This window comes from Salvia miltiorrhiza, chromosome 3 (genome assembly GCF_028751815.1).
Source record: "Salvia miltiorrhiza cultivar Shanhuang (shh) chromosome 3, IMPLAD_Smil_shh, whole genome shotgun sequence".
Lineage (NCBI taxonomy): Eukaryota > Viridiplantae > Streptophyta > Magnoliopsida > Lamiales > Lamiaceae > Salvia > Salvia miltiorrhiza.
Genome location: NC_080389.1, coordinates 10,586,638 through 10,604,092, shown reverse-complemented (window position 1 = coordinate 10,604,092; position 17,455 = coordinate 10,586,638). Strand labels below are relative to the sequence as shown.

The window sequence follows — 17,455 nt, the reverse complement described above, 5'->3', positions numbered from 1 at the left end:
TGTTTTTCACACTAAAAAAGAAAACAAATGAGCAGCCTTAATATATAGGCAACACACGAGCCCACCATGAGGAAAAAGAAAACCGAGAAAAAGGCATAAAGCAGTAGGCAATAAGAAACTCAAACAAACTCTAAAAAGTGACTTATCACCATAGCAATTTTAATATTCTTCCTACTCAAGCTCATAATCCTCATAGCATTCTGGCATCTTTGTCACTCTGTTGGGACTCAAACCCTTAAAAGCACCTCTATATATTTCATCTCCATTTACTTTTTCTATTTTTCAATACTTATCTATATACTCTATCCGTCCACGACATCGTTTCCATATTTTGCCATTTTGGTCCGTCCACTATATCGTTTCCACTTTCATTTATAAAAGTAGGGTCCACAAACTTCCACTCACAATAACAGTGGGTGTGGAGTGTTGACCCAATTCTCATTAATTCTCTTGAGCCCAAACCTGAGCCCAAACCCGAGCCCAAACCCTAGCCCACTTCCCACCTGATTTACCCCTAACTCGCTTTAACCTCTCATCTCCTCTCCCCTGCGCCGTTCTGAAGCCCTAAACCTTTGTCTTCCCCGCTCCACCGTCCCATCTCCTCGTTCTCCACCCCTACCATTAATGGCTGCCCCCTTTTTGTCTTCCCACAAACCATTTACTCGACCTCTATTTATCCCGCTGTATATCTTTCCATTAGAGCAAGTTTTACACACTGTTTGACCGGAAGGCTCTGTTATTCCTTCTTGAAGTGTTGCCGGATTCCTGTTCGTGATTTCCTGATTGGTGACTGTGGGTGTGAACTTCGCTCCGATTGATTGCTTGTATCGCCGGATTCCTGACCATCGGTTTCCTGTTTGGTGATACACTGTGGGTTTGGTGGCTGTGCAAAGTGAGATTTGAGTGCCGATTTGTTCTCCTTGTTCTCCTGAGCCGTGATCATTGAGCTGCTGGAAGAGTCGAGCCTATTATGGGAAAAATCTGAGCCAAAGTGTCCCGAGGACACATTTTTCCCACATTGAGTTTCCTCTGATTTCTCTCTTTCTTTCTTTCTTTAAGTTTTTTGTTGTTCCTTTTACTTGCAGAATTTCCCTTTGTATTTTGCAGGTACTGAAAGGTGTAATTAAAGGAAGAGAAAAGAGAAGAGGAGCTTGGCACTAGAGTGTCGTGTGAAGGCGGCAGGACGGTCGGGAACCAAGAGGTGAACCTCCGACTAGGCGAAAATACCCAACAGTGGTAATGTGGAGTGTTGGCCCAATTCTCATCAATTCCCTCATTACCAAGCCAAATTTCTCTTGCCCAAAACCTTACTCGGCCCATTCCCAAACCCTAGCCCACTACCCTTCAGATATACTCTACTCCATCCTCTCTCACTTGCGCCGCTCTGATGAAACCCTAATCTCACTCTCCCTTCCATCCACGTCGCTCTGATTCATTTCGCCTCCCGTCTCCTCGATTTCCCTCCTCCAACTTCAATGCTCCACCCTCCTTCCCAATAACCTTCACTCCTTTTTTAATATGGTCCTAATTTCTACACAGCAACGGGAAGATCTTCTGAGATTGTGAAAGAAGGCTCTGCTACTCCTTATGTGATTCTTCCCTTTCTGTGTATGAACAAGGTCTTCCCGCGCTGTGTAAAGTTATCACCGGATTCCTGTCCATCGGATCCTGTTTGGTGATACTTGCTGGGTGTGTACGTCATTGGATTCCTGACCATCGGAATCCTGCTGCTGGTGGCTGTACTTGGAGCTTTGGGTGTTGTTCCATTCTTTCACCATTGAGCCATGATCATTTAAGCTGTCGGAAGAGCCAAGCTTTCAGTGGGAAAATCTGAGCCACAGTGTCCAAAGGACACACTTTTCCCACTTCGATTCTTCTATGTCTTCCCTTGTTTTCTTTCTTACTTTTTCTCCTATCTTGGTATCTGTTTACTTGTTGTTACTCTTGATTTTCTGCAGGTACAGAGAGGTGAAGAAGAAGCAGAATAACTATGAAGAGGAGCTTGGTACTAGAGCGCCGTGTGGAGGCGGCAGGACAGTCGGGAACTAAGTGGTGAACCCTCGGCTAGGCGAAGATACCCAACAGTGGTATCAGAGCCACGGGGACCTAGTCGGGGCACCCTCCGACCGCACCACCTTCACCCCGTCGCCCCTTCGGGCTGCGCCGATTCGCTCCCGACGAGCAAGGATAAAGGTAGGACCGGTCTCTCCCCTTCTTGGGAGAGACGACTCTGGTAAATTGGTTGGTGACTCTGAACTCCCTAATGTTAGGGTTGGTTTTTTGCTCTGGTGTGTCTGCTCTGGTTTATGTGCACTCTGTTCTGGTATCTTGCGATCCTCCCCTTGTGCTTCCGCTTATTGTTCTTCTCTGAGGTTTTCTTGCTCTGGTGACTTCCCTGAGTGTTTTTTGCTCATCTTCTTTTGAACCCTAGCATTCCAAGCTTGAGAGCCTTTTGTGCTCGGACTTTCTTGCTTATGGTCCAGTTCGTCTGGATTCCCCTGTGGGTCTCCTCGTGCGAGTAGCCTGGATAGCAAGAGTAGACAAGGGTTCACCGACAGTCCTGAGCTGTTGTTCGCTTTTCTGCTCTGGTTTTTTCTCTGACATCTTGTGTACCTAGTTGAGTTCTGCTCTGGGTTGTTGCTTGTTGACTGTTGTTTGTTGGTGTCTGTGAGGCTGTTGTCTTATGTGTTGCTGCTCGCAGCTGTTTGAGTCTTTTTGTCATCATGAACAACTGCTATAGGTTGTGGGATAGGTCTATCCCTGGGTTTAAAACTTGCATCAGTAGGAATGTTGTCTTCAATGAACAAAATTTTCCTTGCATACTTGAATCCTCACATTCTGCTGCTCCAAGTAAGGTGGAGAAACTGAATGTTTTTATATCAAAACAAGTATGAGTTTATGTTTACCCCCACTGTTTCTTTTGAGGTGGATCCCCAACCCAATTTGGATGCAAACCCTGAGGTTGACAATGAACCAATCATGCATGATGCGCCTGGACTTGAGCATGTTATGAATGAACCTAATAATAATAATGAAACTTAGATACTGAACAGCCTATTGAATGCTCTGTTGTTGAGTCCAAATTGTTGTTTAAAGTTAAGCATGAAACTGAGAATGTGAGATATAAAGTTAGGCTTGTTGTTAAGGGATTTACTAAGAAAGCGGGCATAGATTACAATAAAATATTTGCTCCAGTTGCAAAACTGAATTCCTGCAAGAAAACCTTGAACATTGATCATGGTTAAAGTTCAGTCTCTGTGCTTATGTGTGTGACAAGTTCAGCCTCTGTGGTTGCTTGTCTCTTATTTTTTCTTTTTGAGTTGTTTTATTGTTTGCTGCGTGTGTTGTGTCTGAGCTCTGTGCTCTATCGTGCTCTGGCTCTGTCCAGCTCTGTCTCTGTTGTGTCGAGCGCTGGCTATGTATGCTCTGCTCTGGTTTGTTGTCGTAAGCTCTGCTCTGGTCCCTCGAGCTCTTTCTGGTCGGCCTTCCTGCTCTGCTCTGTGTTTCTGTTCTGCTTTGCTTTGTGTCTGTTCTCTGGTCTATCGTCGAGCTCTGATCTGCTTTGTCGTCTGTCTTCTCTGCTTTGTTTTTGTTCTGCGTGTCTGTTCTGTTGAGTCTGTTGTGTCTTCAATGATTACCTTTTTTCAGGTTTAAGAAAGTGGTGATTTCCATTTGGGTTGGTCTCTGGTGTTGAGACTGAGATTAATATGCATAATATTTTTCTCACCCTCTCTTGTCTTGACTTCGTGGCAGATGAGAGTAAAAATGGTTGTGATGATAAGCTCAAATCAAAGGCAGGCTCTTCACTGGTGACTTAATGATCATTGTGCCAAAGGTGGATATGTGGAGTGTTGGCCCAATTCTCATTAATTCTCTTGAGCCCAAACCTGAGCCCAAACCCGAGCCCAAACCCTAGCCCACTTCCCACCTGATTTACCCCCAACTCGCTTTGACCTCTCATCTCATCTCCCTTGCGCCGTTCTGAAGCTCTAAACTTTTGTCTTCCCCGCTCCACCGTCCCATCTCCTCGTTCTCCACCCCTACCATTAATGGCTGCCCCCTTTTTGTATTCCCACAGACCATTTACTCGACCCCTATTTATCCCGCTGTATATCTTTCCATTAGAGCAAGTTTTACACACTGTTTGACCGGAAGGCTCTGTTATTCCTTCTTGAAGTGTTGCCGGATTCCTGTTCGTGATTTCCTGATTGGTGACTGTGGGTGTGAACTTCGCTCCGATTGATTGCTTGTATCGCCGGATTCCTGACCATCGGTTTCCTGTTTGGTGATACACTGTGGGTTTGGTGGCTGTGCAAAGTGAGATTTGAGTGCCGATTTGTTCTCCTTGTTCTCCTGAGCCGTGATCATTGAGCTGCTGGAAGAGCCGAGCCTACTGTGGGAAAAATCTGAGCCAAAGTGTCCCGAGGACACATTTTTCCCACATCGAGTTTCCTCTGATTTCTCTCTTTCTTTCTTTCTTTCTTTAAGTTTTCTGTTGTTCCTTTTACTTGCAGAATTTCCCTTTGTATTTTGCAGGTACTGAAAGGTGTAATTAAAGGAAGAGAAAAGAGAAGAGGAGCTTGGCACTAGAGTGCCGTGTGAAGGCGGCAGGATGGTCGGGAACCAAGAGGTGAACCTCCGGCTAGTCGTAGATACCCAACAGTGGGATCCAAACTCCACTCACAACAATATCATTATTATCAATTATTATCCATCACTTTCTTAAAACCCGTATCATCCACAAAGTAAAAACAATATGGTGGACGGAGGGAATATTTTTTTTCTCAAATTATACATTAACCCACAAAATTAATCATTAACTTCATATAATTATATTTTATACTTTTTCTATTTCTCAATCATATCAATACAATTTTTCCTCGAATTATACATTAACCCACAAAAAAATTTAATCATGAATTTCATATAATTATATTTTATATTATTAATATTGTTCTAATAGGTGTTAGTGCGACGCTCCTATCTCCGTCAAATTGTGTGAACGTTTATTAGTCTTAACGTACACTTAAGGCTTTTCGTATAAACTTCCATATCCCACTAATCAAATATTCAAATATGAAATCCACATCGATCGGGAGATTCAGTGGAAAAACTGATCGACTGAGTTAAGATTGTGAAAAATCAGCCAAAACCAAAACTGTGAAAAACGATTTGATAAAACAAAAATCAACATTTTCCATTACAATATCATTTTCAAACGTGAAAAACATAAATTCTGTTATCACAATTTAGTACAACACAAGGATCACCATGAAATTCAAGATAAATACCATTCTCAGTTGTAAACTCAGAAATACTTGGCAAATTCTTAGAAATCTAAGGGACGAGATAATATTGTCTACAGTAACTTAGAGCAATATATTCCAACATCGAGGGAGAAACAGAGTAGAAACAAGATATGAAGAAATCACAATTGTCACAACTAAATGTCATTTACAAACACACAACCACCAAGGGAGAAAATGTAGCTAGAAACAATCCAAATTAACGCCAATAAACAAAACGTACGCAACAATAATGCAGACAACAGCGCTAGCTCATGGGTTGATATTCATGGTCCTTATTTTGGAGATTAAGTCTGAATTCCTGATATTTGCTGCAATGCTTTTGGTTGTCACCATCTTTAACTCATTCAAAAATGAAAACGACCCAATCGCTTCCTGAAGGGTATCCAGATATGGACAATCATAGATTAATAATTTCGTGAGCCAAATCATTCCACTTTCTGCAACTTGTACATTTCTCAGGTTCCACAACTCTTCGATGTACAGGACCTCGAGCTCGGGAAAACCACCAACCAAGATGACCATTTGTTGACCAGTGTATGCATTCCGCAATTTGAGGTACTCTAGACAGCATAGCTTCCCTAGTAGTGGCATGGGGTCTTCATCAAGATAGCTATTAACCAACGTCAATGAAACAATATTTGGAGGGAAACTTCTTGGAAGCCTGGCAAGGCATCCATCCAATTTGAGTGTACGAACACTTTGTAGAATACGAAGCTCGTCCAAACAAGGCATGCTTCTGAAACGATACCCTCTTAAAATTAGATGTTTAAGATTCTTCAAGTCAGCCAATGACACAAACAGCTTGCTTACATCTGAATTTCCATCCAATTCTTCTATGCCCAACTTTTCAAGACGAGTCAACATTGTTAAGCCCGAGAGCTCATACGTCCAATTATCAACCGAGATGTAGGTTAAGGTCTTCAGATTCTGTAGCGCACCTACCTTCAAAGGCTTGCGGCAAATCACATCAGACATGTAGAGGTGAAGAAGGCTATCCATTTCCCAAATAATATCTGGGACCTCCACCATAAAGTTCTGAGCCATCTCAAGAACCTCAAGCTTTTTCAAGCACCCCAATGAGCCTGGGAGCTCTTGTATGTAATTATTTCTCAATCCCAAGTATCTTAATTCCATCAATCTGCCGATAGTTTCCGGGAAAATCTTCAACCCAAAATCTTCCAAGTCAAGTATATCAAGTAGTTCAAAGCGCTTCCAATATGATGGAGTAGTGTCGAAGTAACCACCTCCATGGAAAAAGAGAGAAACAAGATATTTATCTTGATCCGTGGAGTAGCTGAACTTGTCTCTGCTACAAATAATAACACAATGTTGACGAGGACTCTCAGAGGGTCGATTGTTTCCATTATTGTTCCTTAGAATCTCAAAACCAAGTTTCTCCTCTGCTTTTTGAATGGATAGCATGTGTAGCAAAGCATTCATGCGATACTCTGTACTCTTGTCCTTGACATCAATAACAGATTCATTGATCAAATCGTCTAAATATGATTCACAGTCATATCTTGAAACCACTCCCCCTGCAACCCAAATCTCTGTCAACTTTTCTTTCCTCAAAGTTATTTTTTGCTTAAAGAAGGCCATACACATGAAACATGACTCCAGTTTGGGATCCAATTTATGATAAAACGATTCCAATAACTTCAATACTGAACCAAAATCAACTGATTCAAGAAGTTGTGCCCATTCACTTTTACCCGAGACTTTCTTTTCCACTAACTGCTTTCCCACCTCTTTTATAGCTAATGGCAGACCGTCACATTTTCTCAACATTTGTTTTCCCATAGGCTGCAAGGACATTGGGAATTTGTGCCCACCCGTCAATTTGTTGCCATGGTTTATTGTTTTCAAAAACAACTGCCAGCTCTGATCAGAATCCAAAGGTTTCATCTGATGAACATTTTCATCGTCTACATGTATGTTGATATGCATCGTGTAACTTGTGAGCAGCAATTTGCCATTGACTGCTTACATAAGAACAATAATAATAAAAAAGAGTAGTTAGAATCTTAAGTTAGAGCGCAACACGACTAGATCATAAACAGAAAGATGATCATACATACAGTTTTTCGGAAGAGCTTCCAAGAAAGACGCGAAGTATATCTTTTTGGGAACGTTGTCGAGAACTATAAGATATCTCTTCCCTCGCAGGTGTTGGCAAAGCATAGCTTGGAGGCTCCGGTTGTCCATATTCTCCAATAAGGAAGATGTATGGAGATTATGAGGATCTTGTACCTGTTGTATTAGTTTGATAAATAGCTCTTTAAGAGTGAAGTCAGTAGAATTAGATACCCAAGCACGACGGTCGAAGTATTGAATGACGGTTGGATGGTTGTATATCTCCCTGGCAAGAGTTGTCTTTCCAGTACCACACTGTTGGAAATTAAGAAATATATAAAAGAAAATTTGGCTAAATTTGGAGAATAGAGAATAAGTGCACTTGTGTGTGAGTGGACGTGTGTATTGAAAAAGAAAGTTTAGCAATAGTAATTTTCTTTTTCTTCACTACTCACTTTTCTTCACCTCACAATCACTAATTCATACAACACATATATATAATACTCAATGTCGGCTACTTTTCCTTAACCGACTATAATTTGCTAGTCTAGATAATTCTACTTCTAGACAATTCTTTTACTTCCTTTAATTTCTTATTTAATTAGTAAGCTTCTAGAATTCTCTCCTATTTTCTTTTGTTTTCTTTTACTTTCTTTGTTTCTAGATTTTTCTTTTACAAATCAAGTTTTATATTCCAACACTCCCCCTTAAACTTGATTTGTCATTCCGAGCAAAACTCTGATCTTGACGAAATCCTTTCACGACGTGCCTTGCTTTATATCTTTCAACTTCACCTTTGAAATTCTTCTTAACCTTATGCACCCACTTGACTCCAATGGCCTTGTGCCTTTCCGGTAGTGTCACGAGCTCACACGTATCAATCTTGTTTATAGCTTTGATCTCTTCGTCCATTGCAACTCGCCAATTTTCACTATTTGCTGCTTCAGGTTCATAATCAGCAGATAGGCAAAACAAGGTGAGATCTTCTAACCTTTCAGTGTCTTCATATATCTCATCCAAATTCCTTGCTCGTGGTGTGGCTCTTTCATTTAAGAAAGATGGTGGCGAGTCTTCAGTGACTGGCACTGGTGAAGCTGGTGGAGTCACTGGCTCTTGTTGGACTTCTCCAACTTGCTCTTCTGCTCTTTGTTCTTCTAACTGTGGGATGTAGGTGAAGTCACCGTTGGAGCTGAAATCCCATACTCCTTCTTCGTCGAACTCCACGTCTCGACTTATCACTGTTTTCTTGGTATTTGGATTATATAACTTATAGCATTTAGAGTTAGAGTCGTACCCGATAAAGATGAATGCTTCACTTTTATCATCGAGCTTCTTCCTTCTCTCATCTGGTACATGCACGTAGGCTTTACTTCCAAATACCTTTAGGTGGGAAATTCCTGGCTTTCTCCCGCTCCAGGCTTCTTGTGGAGTCATTCCCCACACGCTCCTTGTCGGCGATCGGTTGGATAGGTACACCGCGCACGCCACTGCTTCTGCCCAGAACTCATTAGGCAAATTTTTCGTCTTTAGCATGCTCCTTGCCATCTCCATGATTGTTCTGTTTTTTCTTTCCGCCACTCCATTTTGTTGGGGGGATCTCGAAACTGTCAGAGGCCGCCGAATTCCATTTGCTTCGCAAAACTCTAGAAACTCCCTTGATGTGAATTCTCCACCTCGATCGGACCTCAGGGCCTTGATTTGTCGCCCGCTCTCCTTCTCGACGGCAGCTTTGAATTTCTTGAATGCATCAAATACTTCTGACTTCTGCTTCAAGAAATATACCCACGTTTTTCTAGAAAAATCATCAATGAAGAGCAGAAAATAATTATTTTTACCGAGGGAGCTTGGATTTATTGGCCCACACACGTCAGCATGAATCAACTCCAGTGGCATTTGAGCTCTTGAGCTTGACTCCTTTGGAAACGGCTTTCTGAACTGCTTCCCGAGTAGACAACCTTCGCAGAGTTGATCGGGATGTTTGATGGATGGTAGGCCTCTCACCATCTCTTTCTTTGATAGCAACTCCAAGCCGCCAAAATTTAAGTGCCCAAACCGTAGATGCCACAACCAAGACTTATCTTGGTAACACGCTTTCAGGCATTTTGCCATGTCATTTCGAATATTCAATAAGAACATTCTATTTTTAGACATTGGCACCTTGGCAATAAGATTATTTTTGCCATCTCTTATTGAAAGGTTATAATCTCTCATGTGAATATCATAACCTTTCTCTAAGAGTTGTCCCAAACTCAATATATTATTCTTCATATTGGGCACGTAATAAACGTTGGAAATAAATTCATGATTTCCATTCTTCAAGCGAATTAAAATTTTCCCTTTTCCTTTAACTGGAACTTTAGATTCATCACCAAAGGAGACGTTGCCACTTACCGACTCATCGAGCTCCACAAACATATTTCTTTTCCCGCACATGTGATTGCTAGCACCAGTGTCGAGGTACCACGTGTCATCTTGTCTTCCAGCTTCTCCTTTATATGCCAGAAGCACACTACCAATATCTTGATTTGTACTTTCGGCGTAATTGGCCTTCTCTTCAATCCTTACTTTTTCACTTCTGCACTCGGAAGCATAGTGCCCAAATTTATGGCAATTATAACACTTTATTGAGGATTTATCGTACCTCGATTGCAGGTTGCTCCTCCCCCGACCATTTGTAAACTCCTTTCTTTCACTAATGTTGACGAAGCCTCCTCGTCCTCGTCCACGTCCACGTCCACGTCCTCTGCCTCGATCTTGTCCTTGACCACGTCCTCTCCCGGACTGTCCATAGCCATTGCTCGGACCTTCTTCTTTCTCTTTCGGGCTTACTTGCAACTTTAAAAGTTGCTCTGAAATTTCTTGCTTCTTCTTTTGCTTCTCCTCGTATGCTTGCAACGACCCCAACAAGAGATCGATCGTCATCTCCTCCAAATTTTTAGTTTCTTCGATCGTCACCACAATGTGCTCAAACTTTGGGGTTAGTGAACGCAATATTTTCTCCATAATTCTAACATCCTCCAATTTTTCACCATTTCTTTTCATTTGATTAGACACCGCCAAGACTCTTGAAAAATAATCCGAAATTGACTCGGTCTCTTTCATATGCAAAGACTCAAACTCTCCTCTTAAAGTTTGAAGTCGTACCTTTTTTACTTGCTCGGCTCCTTTGCACTCGTTCTGTAGCTTCTCCCACGCTTCTTTGGCGGTGCTCGCATTCGAGATTTTCTCGAAATCGTCGTCCTCTAGCGCCTGATAAATGAGACAGAGAGCCTTCTTGTCTCTCTTTCTCGCGTCTCGCAATCTATCCTTTTGTTGTTGGGATAGTGCGGCCTCGTCCTGCGGCTCTTCGTAGCCGTTCTCCACGATCTCCCAAACGTCGTGAGCTCCCAATAGCGCCTTCATCTTGATGCTCCAATTGTCGAAGTTGCTCTTGTTGAGCATGGGGACTTGAAACGATTGTAAATTCGCCATACCACAAGTAGAATCTTGTGGCTCTGATACCACTTTGTTGGAATTTAAGAAATATATAAAAGAAAATTTGGCTAAATTTGGAGAATAGAGAATAAGTGCACTTGTGTGTGAGTGGACGTGTGTATTGAAAAAGTAAGTTTAGCAATAGTAATTTTCTTTTTCTTCACTACTCACTTTTCTTCACCTCGCAATCACTAATTCATACAACACATATATATAATACTCAATGTCGGCTACTTTTCCTTAACAGACTATAATTTGCTAGTCTAGATAATTCTACTTCTAGACAATTCTTTTACTTCCTTTAATTTCTTATTTAATTAGTAAGCTTCTAGAATTCTCTCCTATTTTCTTTTGTTTTCTTTTACTTTCTTTGTTTCTAGATTTTTCTTTTACAAATCAAGTTTTATATTCCAACACACACATCCCTTTGATAAGAACAGTCTTAGGGTCTCCTTTCCGACCAATAATCCTTTCGCGAAACATTGTCTTTCCAGCCCAACTGTTGTATCCGGCCCCACCAATAATCCTTGTGCGAATCAACATTTCCAGATCTTCGTCCAAGCCCACCACATATTTGTCATCTTCAACATTTTCTGATATTGATCTCATGTTGGACTCATCATCTCCCAGTTTAAGCATCCGCTTTTTGATCTCTCCGATCCATTCATAGATGGAATCATAGTTTCTATCACAGGTTTCCCATTTTTTAACAAGGTGGAAGACATCTTCAGCCGCGTCGACAAGGTCAGATACCAAAAAATTTAGGCTTCTCCCCTCTTCCAATTTCTTGTCCCTCACTATATCCACAATCTCACTCATCTCTTTTTTAACATCAGTCATTCGCTGGCTGAGATATACTAAATCACAAATTAAATCCTCATCCTCATATGATTGGTCCTCCGAGATGAGAGGACAAAACTTCAGCTTCTGTATCATCGATAAGAGGAGGGCCTCCGACATTTTGCTGCTTGGACTAGGAAAACCAAATATTGTAGAGTTAGTCTTGGGTCAGGCGGGTCTGACCATCAGACCGGGTCGGGGCGCGGGTCGGGCGCGGGCTTACGGGCTTGGGCATGGGCTGGGCTGGGCGCATATATAAAGTAATCATTGTTATGAAGAAAAGTAATAATCAATCTGAACAAATGTAATGTTTCAAAACATTACATTTCTTCATATGAATAATTACTTTTTTTTCTATTTTTTTCATTTATTTCTATTTTTTTAAATATTACATTTATTCATATAAATGATTATTTTTTCTCTAATTAAATAATAAATACTAAACCTTAATGGAAATATTTACTTTTATTTATCCTAAGATATACATTTGTATGCACAAATGTATACTTATGTCAATATAAATATTTCATATCATTCAATATTTTTCTACAACCTAAATCCTGAATACTAAACCCTAAATAATCAATACTAAACCCTAAACACTGAATACTAAACCCTAAATCTTGAATATTAAACCCTAAATAATGAATATTAAACCCTAATGGGAATATTAAACCCTAAATAATGAATACTAAACCCTAATGGGAATATTAAACCCTAAATAATGAATACTAAACCATAAACCTTGAATATTAAACCCTAAATATACATTTATTTGATCAAATAACAAAAAGTACAAATTTTAATGAATAAAAGTAACAATTATCATGAACAAATGTAATAATTTAAAAACATTACATTTCTTCATAATAATAATTACTTTGTATTATAACAATAGTTACTTTTTAGGATTTAGGTGGGGAGGGAGGCGCGGGTCAGGGCTTCCGGGTTCGGGCGCGGGTCAGGCGGCGGGTCAGACCCGGTCTGACCGTCAGACCCGCCTGACCCAAGTTTTTGCGAATATTGTAATACAAGGATTTTTTAAAATAGGTACATTATTATAAAAGTAAAATTTATTATAATAGAATCAATCAAAATTAGCATTTATTATTAAAAATGAAGTTTAAACAAACTACATACCCTAATTATATATTTATTCACTCCAATAATCAATTATTAACCAACAAAAGATAATTATATCAGTGTGTCTCATATTATATGTTCTTCATATTGAAAAATAACAACTGAGGTGATAATAATCAAGTTATAACCGACGATAGTCGATACACAACTCTGTGTTTAACTAGACTAGTACTTCCTCCGTCTCATTTGACTTAGGTCTGTATTAGATTGTTCCATTTAAATTCAGATGGGCCTAATTAAAACAAATGTAACACATTGGAATACCGTTGTGGGCAGATCGAACGTTTATAAAAACGATATCATGGATACATCATTTCAATATTATTGTTTCTTTTAAAAAAATGAACATTTCTATATATGCTCAAATTGGACATAAGAGACATGATCGTTGTTTAATAATCAAAATTGATGTATTTTTTTGTCACTTTTTAAAGTTCTGTTAAAAATCAAAATTGGTTCAAAGTTGATGTATTTATGAGATAATAACTAAATTCTCAAATGCAAACTGAATAGTTCAAAAAACAGCCGATCGAGTGGATAAGACGTTTCCCTCCAATTATAAGGTTGGGGATTCAAATTACCGAAGGTAAAATGAGGAATGATTATTGATCCTTTAAAACAAAGACAAACTAAACGATTCAATACAGACACAAATAGCAGAATTCAGCTCAAGTCTATTTTCTTGGCTAAAAAAGATTCATAGAGAGAAATCGACCTCGCTGCTCATAGAGGCTTGAGTAATCGCTCAATCACACTGTCATAGACTCATAATCTTCTTCTTATCTGATCATATTTTGAATTGATACAACTAATTATGAGTCCATTTTGACAATATAGCAAATAAGCAAGCATTTTGTAAGAAAAAGAACACAGATATTGGATTCAGTAAAGCGAGTAAAGATAACATACCTGTGCTGCCGGCGACGGACTAAGGACGGAAGGAGGTGGTGGCGCCGAGCGAGCAGCAAAGGAGCAGTGGCAAGCAACGCAGCGAATCCGGCGGTGTTTACTGTGATTAGATTTAGGGCTCTGAATTCTGAGTTTCGTTTGAGTAGAATTAGGGATTTAGAATGTTAGAAATTTGTGATTAATTTATTATACTGAATGTCCAGTTGAAGAAGCCAAATAATGTGCATATTTAACAACCTCTAATAAAATAATAACATCACGCGCTTGCTTATATCGAGCCAGGCCAGCTGAAGTGTTGACTTTTTGTTCCTCACATAGAATTTAAAGGGATAAAAAACAAGTTTGAAAGATATTTATATAGTTGATATACATTGTTAAGGCTGTTGAATGATTAATGAAGGTCAACTTCCACTTTCAGCCCATATGCATTATGCGTTTAATAATTATTCTTTAATTAAAATTAAACAATACATAGTAGTTGATATATATAGTCGTGAGATATATGAACACAAATAGATTCATAGTCGGATCCAAGAGCAGAAAGAGTGATACGATACCAACCGATACTAGCCCAGCTGAGGAAGAGCGCTCTGTTGAAGACGAAGCCCATCAGGAGGATATTCATGAAGCTGAAGAACCAAGCTTGGCCCAACGCCGGACGCGTCGCGCCATCAAGAAACCAGCCCGTTTTAATAACGGCCCATAGCATTAGGGCTCCATAATTATTTCTTTCCTTGTTGCTTCGCTTATGTCTTTATATTAGACTAGGGTTTCGTTTTGCTAGCATGTTATTAATATTTTGATTGACAACTAATTCTTGCGTGATCGTGAGAGTTTGATTGGGAGTTTCACGTTCTCCTCAACGTGATTATTAATACATCTCGTATTAATTGGTGCTTTCATTGCCGTTCCCATGGCCCCCGACGTTCCCGACTGGCAGGCACCGCTCACCGCCGTGCAAAAGCAGATTGATGAACTGGTTGCTCTTTTCAAGTTATCCCACCAGTCGTCCGATTCCCACCCAGGCAGCACACATCCACCTCGTGGTCCTTTGCTCCGCCTCGATGTCCCACGATTCGACGGCGAAGATCCCCACTCTTGGATTTTCAAAATCGAAGAGTATTTCCAATATCACAACATTCCGGACGCCCAACGACTTCAGATTATCGCCTTCCACCTCGATGGCCGCGCTTCCACCTGGTTTCAATGGCTGAAATCCCAAGGTTTTCTCTCCTCGTGGTCAGACTTTCTATCTCGCGTTCGCTCTCGTTTCGGGCCCTCTCAGTTCGAGGACCCTGAAGGTTTGCTCGCCAAACTGTCACAAACCGGCTCTGTGACAGACTACCAGTCCTCCTTTGAGGCTCTCATGGGCCGCACTCATGGCCTCTCCGAGCCCTTATTGATCTCCTTCTATATTTCGGGTCTTCAACCTTCCATCCGCCGAGAGTTACAGCTGAATCGTCCCCATACTTTGGACGATACTTTTTCTTTCGCCCGTCTTTTCGAGAGCAAACACATGGATACTCAAACTGAGGCTCGTAGCTTTTCTCGGTCCCTCTCTCGGCCCACATTCACGCCACCTGCGGCGCCGCCACCACCAACGGCCCCGTCATCCCCTGTGTCTGGCTCGCCCACAGCACCAGCGACCGCATCTGCATCTTTTCCTCGACGCGAGGGTACTACATCACTTCCGGTTCGCCGCCTCACCCCAGCCGAAACCCGTGAGAAACGTGAGCACGGGTTATGTTTCCATTGCGACCAAAAATGGAACCCATCTCATCGCTGCAAAAATAAAGGCACGGTCATGCTTCTTGAGAGCGACGATCCCCCATCTGACGACGACAGTAACGATCCACCGGGCTCCGACCCCGACACGGGTCTTATTATGGGCAATATATCCAGCCTCCACTCACTCTTTGGCACCACCCAGCCGCGCTCTCTCCGTCTCTGGGGAACCAAGCATCATCACCGCTTTTAGGTAATGATCGACAACGGCAGTACTTATAATTTTCTTAACCCTACTCTTGCAGAACGCCTACAGCTTCCTCTCACGCCTATCCCGCAATTCCGGGTCTCTATTGGCAATGGAGACTCACTTGTGTGCCGACACAAGTGCACGGGTGTCACACTCGAGCTACAAGGGAATTCTTTTACACTGGATTTATTTGTCTTAGCCATCAAAGGACCAGATATTATTCTCGGCGTACAGTGGCTTCAAGAATTGGGCAGAGTCACTCACGACTACAGTAACAGCCGCATGGAATTCCAGTGGTACGACAAGCAAGTGATTTAAGAGGGCGACGCATCCCTGGACTGCCGTCAAATCAATGTATCGATGCTTCAATCGTTACTTCACTCATCTGAGGCCGACTCTCTGTTCGAAATCTGGCTGGTCCATTCCGACACCACCGCCTCTCCACTTGATTTGGCCGCGGTTCCATCGACATTCCACAGTGTGCTCCGACAGTTTTCAAATGTTTTCTCCGAGCCCCGTGATCTCCCTTCGCGTCGCTTATTCAACCACCGCATCCATCTGGAGCATGGGGTTAAGCCCGTAAATGTGCGACCATATCGGTACCCCCACTTCCAAAATACCGAGATGGAACGCTTGGTTCGCGAGATGCTCGAGCAAGGCATCATCCGCCCTAGCCAAAGCCCATTCTCTTCCCCGGTACTTGTGGTTAAGAAAAAGGACGGAACTTATCGCTTTTGTATCGACTATCGTGCCCTGAATGCCGTCACTATCGAAGATAAGTTTCCTATTGCTACTGTGGACAAACTCATTGATGAACTTGGCAGTTCTGTGGTCTTCTCTAAGCTCGATTTGCGCGCGGGATTTCACCAAATTTGCCTTCATGAGAATGACATCTTTAAGACGGCCTTCCGCACTCACGACGGCCATTATGAGTTCCTCGTCATGCCCTTTGGCTTGACGAACGCCCCCTCTACCTTCCAAGCTACCATGAACTATCTTTTGAAAGATTTTCTGCGTCGCTTTGTGGTAGTATTTTTCGACGATATTCTCATCTACAGTCCCACTGAGACGGACCATATTGCACATTTAGAGGCCGTGCTTCATTGCCTTCGGGATAACTGTATCTTTGTCAAATTCTCCAAGTGCACGTTTGGCACACCATCTGTCGAGTATCTGGGACACATCGTTAGCACCGGCGAGCTCCGCGCCGATCCAAAAAAGATCGAGGCTATGTTGGATTGGCCCCAACCTACTTCGCCCAAACAGCTCCGCGGGTTTCTTGGTTTAAACGGGTATTATCGCAAATTTGTTTGCGATTATGCTTCCATTGCCTCTCTCTTGACGGACCTCCTCCGTAAGGATAATTTTGTCTGGTCCGACACCGCCTCTTTGGCATTTGATGCGTTGAAAAATGCCATGGCCTCGGCCCCTGTCCTTCGGCTGCCGGATTTCTCCAAACCTTTCATCATTGAAACGGATGCGTCAGATGTGGGTTTTGGTGCTGTCTTAATTCAGGACAACTTACCCATTGCTTACCACAGTCGCAAGATCGGCATCCGTCTCCGCGGTGCTTCGACTTATATCAAAGAACTCCATGCCATCAGCGAGGCCATCAGTAAATGGCGCCAATACCTCCTCGGTCGTCGTTTCATCATCCGCACTAATCATCATAGCTTGAAGGAGCTCCTTCACCAGCAACTTCATACTCCCGATCAGCACCGCTACATCCGTA

The 17,455-nt window shown here is 41.8% G+C and overlaps 1 protein-coding gene across 1 annotated transcript; it reads right to left on the bottom strand.

Moving 5' to 3' along the window:
* Positions 1–5,558: 5,558 nt before the first annotated feature.
* LOC131018303 (probable disease resistance protein At1g58602) lies at positions 5,559–11,816 on the bottom strand. Its single transcript, XM_057947028.1, has 4 exons — positions 11,295–11,816; positions 7,617–7,697; positions 7,388–7,559; positions 5,559–7,288 (listed from the first exon to the last, which is right to left on the bottom strand). Exons 1-4 carry the CDS (start codon positions 11,814–11,816, stop codon positions 5,559–5,561), a joined length of 2,505 nt encoding a protein of 834 aa, XP_057803011.1.
* Positions 11,817–17,455: the final 5,639 nt, after the last annotated feature.